A 9,282-nucleotide genomic window follows, 5' to 3' on the forward strand; every position below is an offset into this window, starting at 1 on the left:
GCTTCAGACATAGAGCTAGCGAAGATCGAGCACCTGCCTGCAGTTATAAATCTAGAATCCGGATCTTTGATGATAAAGCTTGCTCCCTCCTCCTGCCACCATCTCACCTTGAGAAAACTCGAGGGTAGAGGCTCCTAGGTGATAAACACTGTCCGAGATGCTACACGATAAGGGATGGACTCAATGAGATGCTCCGCCCATATCTTGTGCGGCTGTGGCCGGAAAGCGTTCTCATACCATCTTTCAAACAAACAAAGCTACGCTTGAATAGACTTCCAACATCCAAACCCAAACACAGTTACGACACTAAGTTTGCCCATAGAGGTCCCTAGTTCTGCCTCTCAAGCTATCTCAAAACCTGCAAACCAGCATATCAGGAATATTACACCCCTCCCAGCTAGGTGCTCTCCAAACAAGCCTAAACCTGACTTGTTCCATTGGGGGTCCGCACGCCTGAGTCGAAACCAAATCACCCACCCACGGACCCACTCCGGCGGAGTCAAATGGTAGGTGAAGGGGAGCCCTCCTCCTTGGCTCCTATAAATACCCTAACATTTCTCGCTCTCGGTGCCCCAGATCTCCCGTTGCTTCTCCTCCCGCCCGCCCGCCCGCCCGCCCGCCCGCCCTTTGCTCTCGTGCTCTCCGGAATGGCGTACGAAGGCATTCTCCTGGGGATGGGGAACCCCCTTCTCGACATCTCCGCGGTCGTGGACGAGGAATTCCTCGAAAAGTAATCCATTTCTCTCTCGTTGTCTCTCTGATCTCATGCTCTGACCCTTTCTTGATAGCTCATTCTGTGGATTTGAGTGTTTCTTGTAGTTTCTGGTTCTTTGATCTAATTTCTGCTTACATATTTTGGTATGCGTTGAGATCTTAAATCTTAACTTGTCCATTAGTGAATCTTAGATCTCGTGCTCCGATCAGTTCTTGGAAGCGTACTATATGGATTTGAGTGTTTCTCGAAATTTCTGATTTCTTTCTGATTTACGGCCACGGGTTTCGAGATCTCAAAGCTTAGCTTGCCGGAGAATCTGTTAACATGAGATCTCGTACTCTGGTTCGTTCAACGTAGCTCTCTCCATTGACTTGAGTGTTTCTTGTAATCTTTGGTCCTTTGATCTGTGTTTTGATCACGGATTGCAACAGGAGTGCGTCAAGATCTTAGATCCTAGCTTGCTGGAGAACTGGTGAACCATGGATCTCGTTCTGTGATCTTTTGCTTGTGGTTTTGTGACGCAGGATGAGTTAGAAATTCTAGGCTTCTTGATCTGTTTCAGTTAGGGGGACTGTTTGATCTTTGCATCTTATCCAGTAGAGCGGATGGTCGGAGCATACGATCTTTCTTGAAGTGTTAGATACGTGAATGGATGATGGGTTTCATGGATTTGAACCTCTCATGGCATAGTAACGAGTGATTTGATTCTTTTCTATTTCAAGCATTTTCTTTATCTTCTTTTGATGCTTCTCTCTAGATTTGGCTTTTTTTTGCTGATGTCCGTGTTTCTAGTAGTAATAACACCAGCTGTTTCTTTCTTTGGTTTGTCCCCTATACCTGGGAATAAGGAGACCTTGATCATATACTTAATTTCTGGGGTAAATATGCTGTTACTTTATGTTTATCAGTTTCTCTGATATATAGATATTAGTTACTTGAGCTTTTGCATTAGGCAGATAATGACATTTCTGGTTTCCGAACTAATCTGGGTAAATTGGGTCGTTAATTCTTAATTACCATTCCTTTAGGCTCCAAATATGGTGGATATGCTCTGCCATGTTAAGTTGTAGATTATCTTATGTTCAGAAATGGTTAAAGTCATTTACATGCTGAGATTGCTTTACTTGATTAGCTGTTACTGAATTTTAGAACTGCAATTGAATAACTTGATTCTATCTGAGATTTTGTGAATCATGATGGATAGTTTTTAGTTTCTCTCCCCTAATTATCTTACATGAATTTTGTCGTTCTTTTGGTGACCTGATGTGGACTATTTTAACATATCTTTCCTTTCTGTTACTTGTGCTTTTTTGATGTTCTCAGGGCTGGTTATACTATTTGTTGTTGTTGTTCTGACATGTAAAGAAAAAAAAAATACTGTTTTATGTTACATTTGCATGAACAGCATAGTCCTTCTGTTTCTTTATTATCTTGATCCTTTATAGATCTAGTCCGATCATGCTATGTTATGTGCTATAATGAACCACAATAGCTCGACCCTTTGTGAGTCAGGGTTGTGTTTTTATGATCAGCTGATGTTGTTAATTCATTTTTTCCCTTTACACATTTTATTTTCAAATACCCATAACCTGAGTATGTTGAAAACAGTTGCAGTTCTTTGAGCTCTTATCGAGAGTTTAGAGCTCCTGATTTCTAGGTTATGCATTTTTCTTGAGCTTATTCATGAGTTTCATTAAATTTCTAAGAACTCGATTCTTGAAATTTCTTTGCATTTGTTGGCACTTATTTTTTTTTTCTATTATTGCTATTAGGAATTCTTCTTTTAAAAAGTTTCTTCTCTGCATATTTTGTACTTTTCAAATCCATAATTTATGAAGCTAGCAACTAGCTATATCCTTTTCCTAGGACAATAATTTAATTATATAGAATTGGTTTCACATAAATTAGACAATAATTTGGATGTGTCAGAGCATTATGACTTTCATGACTATGAACTCACATTTCTGATTCCATTCCAGATATGACGTCAAGTTGAACAATGCAATTCTTGCTGAGGAGAAGCATTTGCCTATGTAAGTTTTCAATCACCAAATCAAAAATGTCATGCGTAGGTCCTATGATACCCATAGATGCATATATGATGGCATTGACCCTGTTTATATTACTATAAATCTTTTCTAACATTCTTTTCAATGACGACTTGAATTTTATTCTTTTTTATGGAATTAAAAAATGACTATACACGAGGTTTTGAATCTCATTTTTTAAAAAAACCTGTACACTATCATGACCTGTTCTCTGTTGCTCTAAACTTACATATCATTGCCCCAGGTATGATGACTTAGCTACAAAGTACAATGTTGAATACATAGCTGGAGGTAATGCTCTGGCTTTGCTGATATTCATTCTGTGCCGTTTTTTTATTTTATTCATTTGGTTGTTTTTTGGGGGGCAGTGGTGTTTGGTTTAATGTCAAGAACTGTATTCTAAACTTTAATTCTGCGCTTTATTTATCTACCCAGGGGCCACCCAGAATTCGATCAGGGTTGCTCAAGTAAGCTTTTCAATGAACTTGCTGATATCTAATATTGAAGGGTTGTCATTGAATTAATCCATGCTTTTACAGTGGATGCTTCAAATTCCCGGTGCAACTAGTTATATTGGTTGCATTGGAAAGGACAAGTTTGGAGAGGAAATGAAGAAAAAGGCAAAAGATGCAGGTGTCAATGTAAGTTATTCTTTTTCCTTCTCCTTCTCCTTCTTCTTCACCCCTATTCCTCTCCATTTATGTGCTTCACCTCTTTTCTGCCACTGTCTCATGCTCAAATAAAATTTCCATGACTACTGAACAGGGTCACTATTATGAAGATGAGACTACTCCAACTGGCACATGTGCTGTTTGTGTTGTTGGTGGTGAAAGGTACGTTTTTGATAAGATTATCTATGTTCCAAGGTTGACGGATATCTTTTGCATGAGACACACACGCGCACACATGTACGCAGGCATATATATATTTATATATATCTTCTTGTCATATGCCTAGCAGATCGATGGCTCATGTCTACAATCATTAAATTTTCATCTTCATGAACTGCACCAACAATTATCACCTCTATCTTTGTGCCTGATGATGATCTTGCAGGTCATCATCTTCTGTTTCAACTGACCAAACTTAGACACAAGCCTTGACCTAACTCAATCCAGTATTGTTTCAGGAAAATGTGTACTAAAATTACTTTAACTAGTAGCTTAAAAAGGTCTATCCTAGGTCAGGCCACGGAATTGATGGTCCTCCAGCAGATGACCACTCTAATTAAGCTTGGTCATTATATTTGTTGGTGATATATATGTTGTTGCAATTTTTCTAATATGTGATGCTCTTAAGATATTATTTCATTTTCTTTTACAATATAGATTGCATATTTAACAGTGGTGCATGTGGGGGATCCTGATTTGTTACCAAACAAAAACTTCCAACTATTTTTAGATCAGCGAAGACCATGGATCAAGACTAAGTGTTAGTCTGCCAGGTATCTTATTCATATGGAAGTTGTTCATCAGGAAAACTCTCATCGGATCCATGCTTTATATGATATTGGTTCACTTGTTATGTTCTAGTTCAAGGAGCTATATTGTGCTGATTAGTTTAATTTCTAAAGAGTATATTCATTTGTTTAGTTCATAAAATACAGATATCAGTAGTTGAATGTGCTTTCAGTCTTCAAGATATATAATGACATTGTATTTTTATGATAAATAGGTCTCTTGTCGCCAACTTATCTGCAGCAAATTGCTATAAGTCAGAACATTTGAAGAAGCCTGAAAACTGGGCATTAGGTAACTCTGTGCTCTTTGAATCTAGTCCTTTAAAATATCTTTCTTACTTATCATTTCAAGTACATATCAGTGATATGAATGGATATTGCAACAATTTCTCGTAAAACTTGAGGACCTCAACCTTTGGATGTTATGGAGAAATTAAGGCAGAAACAGAATAAAAAAGGGACTTCTTACTCCTGGCTGTTTAGAGTTCACTTGCAAGCAAATGTGGGATCCTGCTGTTTCTCACAAGAATAAAGCTTCCTTGGTGCTAATAGCCCCTGATTTTTTAATTGCTTAATTAGAAAAAAGGGACATTTCGTCGATTGTATTCAAGAGGAGAGTGTCAACTCTTTCTACATTTTCACCTCACTTTGCATCTGATATCTAAATTTAGTTAATCCAAGCTAGGTCACAAAGACCTGTTATTAATGGCAACCTATGCCAATTTGAAGCTTTGATAGAGGGAACGAATCATGCAGCATGCTTACCTGTGCCTTATGGTGGGAAGCAAGCAAGGGAAAAATTGGAGGATCTTTATTATTATTATTATTACTGCCATTGTCGTGTTCATCATCATCATCATCATCATTATTGTTATCATTATTGTTATAGTTCTTATTATTTTGGGGCTTGCAGAGATAATCAAAAAAGGAAAAGGAAAATATGCATGATGTTGTGTTTCTTCTAAGCTTGCCAAACATTTTTTCCCAAACTATGTGCAATATCGAGATAACAAAACTGAAGACAAAGTTTTGTTCAGGAGAAGTGACAACCTGAAGTCATCACTAGCACTCTTTTTATTGCCAACAACAACACTACCACAGATGCTTCTGCTCTTACCACCAACATTGGTGCCGGTTACCAACTTTTGCCATAACCTCCATCACCATTCGCCACCATATTTGTTGCCATGACCACCATAGTTGCTAGTTTTCTTGTGCTACCGTGGCTACTTCCTTGCCATTGTACCATCATCTCACTACCATAGACTACAATCTTACTGCAGTCACACCATTCTTGGTACCAGTAGTGGTGCTGCCATTATTGGCCTCCTGTTATGGCTACTATGCCAGCTTGTACTAGCATGCCCTTTGCTTTTTGTAGAAGTGTTGATAGCTACCACTTCTACTGCAATGACCATTGTTGATGAAACTCTTGTCACCATAACCACCACCATTGCTAGGGCAGTCACTTTCAACCCACAAAACCAGTACCAGGCTCTGCTCCAACCCAATCCCAATGCAGACCTGACCTTGACCTTGATTCATCGATGAATATGGGTTCAAAGTCAGACTTGCTGAACATTTTGGGTCCAATTTAGGTTTAAGGTTTTTAAACTACCCAACTCGGTCCTGACTGACTACCTAGTTTATTTATATACATATAATAATATTAATAATTTTAATTATATACCTTTCAATTTCTAAACTCTTGGCATATGAAACTTTGTTCTCTAACTTAATGGAAAAAATAAAAATAATTACATGCTAGAACATGTTTGGTTGTTTGTACTTGACTTTAAATTAAGTGTATCTTTTCAAGTTTTTGTCAATAATTATTATACGATTAACTACAAAGTGCTAATTTTTCATGATTTAATTTTTGCAGCATGTAATTGGATATTTTATGAATAAACTTCTCAAAGCACAGATAATTTTAGCTTGCTTAATTGTTCAAAATATATTTTTTAGTACTTGATACGAACCTGGATCCAATTATACCGAACAAATATTGATGCACATTGGGTAGAGTACAGGTCGTAATATACCTAACCAACCGGAATACCTGATGGGTTGAGCTGGTTATGGGGTAAAATTAGACCTGAAACCCGAACATGTCTGGATCTAGGTTTACTAAAATTGGGAACCCGACCTAATTAGCATCCCTGATGATTGCCATTGCTGCCTTCACTACAACAACTAGCATAATATAAGCACCATTATGATTCACTATTAGGAATATAACAAGGCTTTGTAGTTCTTTTTTCAAATTCTCTTGAAGATTTTCACTTTTCCCTTTATCTTGCAACTCTGTTTCACACCATATTCAAAGTAAAATGTTGTCAAATATTTGGGCCGTTCTAATGCTATAAAATGAATGTCTACTTTTAAACTGCATTTCTGTAGCTGCCTCCCGAGTAGTCTAACAAATAATAGATAGTTCTTCAATCATGTTCAAAGCCTGGTTCCACATTTGAAGAAAGGGCTCATACTTCTTGATTAATTTCTATTAACTGTTCAACCCATTAGTTTAGCTTCTATTAGCTTTCCATTAACTGTATTACTTTTGTTAGTTGAAAAGGCAAAGTATGTTTACATTGCTGGATTTTTCCTAACTGTGTCTCCGGAGTCCATTCAACTTGTAGCTGAGCATGTTGCAGCAAATAACAAGGTAATTTTCCTTTTTTATCGTTAAGCTTCTCATGTATTAAGTACTGCATTTACACCCTTCCGTCTCTCACATCATGCTCTTTCTTTTCCAGGTATTTATGATGAACCTTTCTGCTACATTTATTTGTGAGTTCTTCCGGGATGTGCAGGAGAAAGCTTTATTGTAAGTAGCTCATTCCTTACTGTCACATGTTAGAAATACTTTGTGGATCCCTTTGGTGATTGTTGATTTAGCATGACATATAGACTTCTTTTCTCACGTGGTGAACTGGAGGCATGATGGTTGTTACAATGGTTACTTAAAAGAGGTCTTTACTCAGGGTTTTTCTTTTGCTTTTTTGATTCATTGTTGCCAAATGCAAGCTGTTTGGACAGACTGAACTAGCATGGGGCGGGGGTAAAGCAAACCGGCCACTTTCTAGTGTGTTTATTGTCCAGATCTTAGGACATTGTTCAAAATGTTAAAAGATTATTACAAGCTTTGTATCCATTATTCAGGTATGTTGACTATCTCTTTGGGAATGAAACAGAAGCAAAGACCTTCGCGAAAGTTCATGGTTGGGAGGTAATAATCTTTTCAATTTTCTATACTTTTCTTGTGACAGAGACTCATTCTGATAAGTTATAAATAATGCTTAGACTGAGAATGTTGAGGAGATTGCTCTGAAGATCTCTGCACTGCCCAATGCATCTGGGACACACAAGAGGATTACTGTTATCACCCAAGGTTGTGATCCAGTCATTGTTGCTGATGATGGAAAGGTTAGCATTTTGCTTGTTCATTTCAATGTTACTGAAAAATAGATTATGTAGCCTATTAATTTTTCTAATGCATGCATGGTGAAAGACAAAAGCACTTGAGGTGAACGGTAAAACAGGGAAGAGGGAGAAGTACATAACCAATGTTTAAAGGTTGCTGTGTTTCTAGCTCTGCACATGGTACAGCTGAACTGCTGTTGTGGCTATAGCCGTCAAGCTTTCTTCCAACTATTTATGACCAGGTTTTCAAATTGTCATCCACATAATGTTCCTACTAATGCTTCTGGTTTTGTTGCAAGCTTTCCAAATCCTCAGCTGTAACTACCATCTATGTTGTTCTGGGTCTTGTTCTTGGCTGTTTAGCACAAGTTTGGCGCCCTGTCGTTACCAGGGCTTCTTAGATACCTCTTGCCGTGTTTCTACATCTTGGTTGTTCCCCATTATTTTGTCCTTAGTATAAGGCACAGTGCCCCTCTGATATGCTCACTTGGTATGATTCTTCTTAGGTTTACCACCTATCTATCTCCGCGTTCTTGGGTCTACTATATTCAATTGTTCATCTTGTTTGCTTGGGTTTCCTTGCCCCACACATTAAATCTTGCAATGTCATGGACATCTTTGATTTTTGTTTATACGCCTAAGTCATTGAGGCATATCTGATATATGAGTTGAGATTTTGCACTTTATTGGAAAGTATGTGGTGGTGAGTCTTGGAATTCTGGGGATTATGGATGTGTTCTCATGGCCTTTTCTTTTGTGAACCCCTGGCAACAGGTGAAAAAGTTCCCTGTGATTGTGCTACCAAAGGAGAAGCTGGTTGATACTAATGGTGCAGGTATTTTCTTCCATCTTGGGTAGCTTACCGTGGTTTTTGAAAAACAATGTATCATGTTTGATACAAGCATGAGCAAGAACATGTCAGACACCAATATAGCACTAGGGCAAAGTCCTAAGCCGTCTTTTTATTTGCATGACATGATTGTTTTATGACTATTTAAGATTGCTGACATTACCAATGCTGCTTCGTCTTTCCCTTTTTATCCTATGCAATTGGTTTCTGAATCATATTTTTGGGTTTGTAGTTTGTTTTCTTATCTTTTACATGTAAAAACTTTGCTAGGTGATGCATTTGTTGGAGGATTTCTGTCTCAGTTGGTCCAAGAGAAGAGTATAGAAGACTGTGTCAGAGCTGGATGTTATGCAGCAAATGTTATAATACAAAGGTCAGGCTGCACTTACCCAGAGAAGCCTGAATTTAAGTAGGTCCTCTTTGGCTATTCATAGATGAGTGTATGCCAGAGGCAAACCATCCTACTGTTTCCTTTCATGTCCTTATATCATCTTTGCTTTATTTTTGTGAGGCTTCTTGATTGTGTGTACTGGTATTCTTATTTGCCATCGAGGCATGGCGGTGGCAGCATGCTCTGGATTATCAGAGCATCAGATTTTTATAGTTCAGGTGTAATGCCCTAAGGATCAGTAACCATGCCAGTTTTCCAGAAAACATCCTTCTCCAAGGATTATTGTACTGTTAAAATAATAATTGTAATCCATACAGTGGCTAGAAGCATGGTCTTTTTAGAAATGCTCGAGACATTCTATGTATGACATTCATTTCCACCGTCTTTTGCTCC

General features: G+C 38.0%; 1 protein-coding gene across 1 annotated transcript; it reads left to right on the forward strand.

Moving 5' to 3' along the window:
- The first annotated feature begins 488 nt into the window (after nucleotides 1–488).
- On the forward strand, nucleotides 489–9,282 carry LOC103708432 (adenosine kinase 2-like). Its single transcript, XM_008793354.4, has 13 exons — nucleotides 489–730; nucleotides 2,695–2,748; nucleotides 3,008–3,054; nucleotides 3,199–3,230; nucleotides 3,303–3,404; nucleotides 3,529–3,596; nucleotides 4,438–4,514; nucleotides 6,793–6,890; nucleotides 6,982–7,052; nucleotides 7,388–7,454; nucleotides 7,529–7,651; nucleotides 8,423–8,483; nucleotides 8,769–9,282. Exons 1-13 carry the CDS (start codon nucleotides 504–506, stop codon nucleotides 8,909–8,911), a joined length of 1,170 nt encoding a protein of 389 aa, XP_008791576.2. The 5' UTR covers nucleotides 489–503; the 3' UTR covers nucleotides 8,912–9,282.

This window comes from Phoenix dactylifera, chromosome 2 (assembly GCF_009389715.1).
Source record: "Phoenix dactylifera cultivar Barhee BC4 chromosome 2, palm_55x_up_171113_PBpolish2nd_filt_p, whole genome shotgun sequence".
Taxonomy (NCBI): Eukaryota; Viridiplantae; Streptophyta; class Magnoliopsida; order Arecales; family Arecaceae; genus Phoenix; species Phoenix dactylifera.

Coding starts and splice junctions, on each gene's coding strand:
- LOC103708432 (XM_008793354.4), top strand. CDS start 504: ATGGTAGGTGAAGGGGAGCCCTCCTCCTTGGCTCCTATAAATACCCTA. Junction 3,405..3,528: donor CAAAAGATGCAGGTGTCAAT/GTAAGTTATTCT, acceptor ACTACTGAACAG/GGTCACTATTATGAAGATGA. Junction 7,455..7,528: donor CGAAAGTTCATGGTTGGGAG/GTAATAATCTTT, acceptor AATAATGCTTAG/ACTGAGAATGTTGAGGAGAT.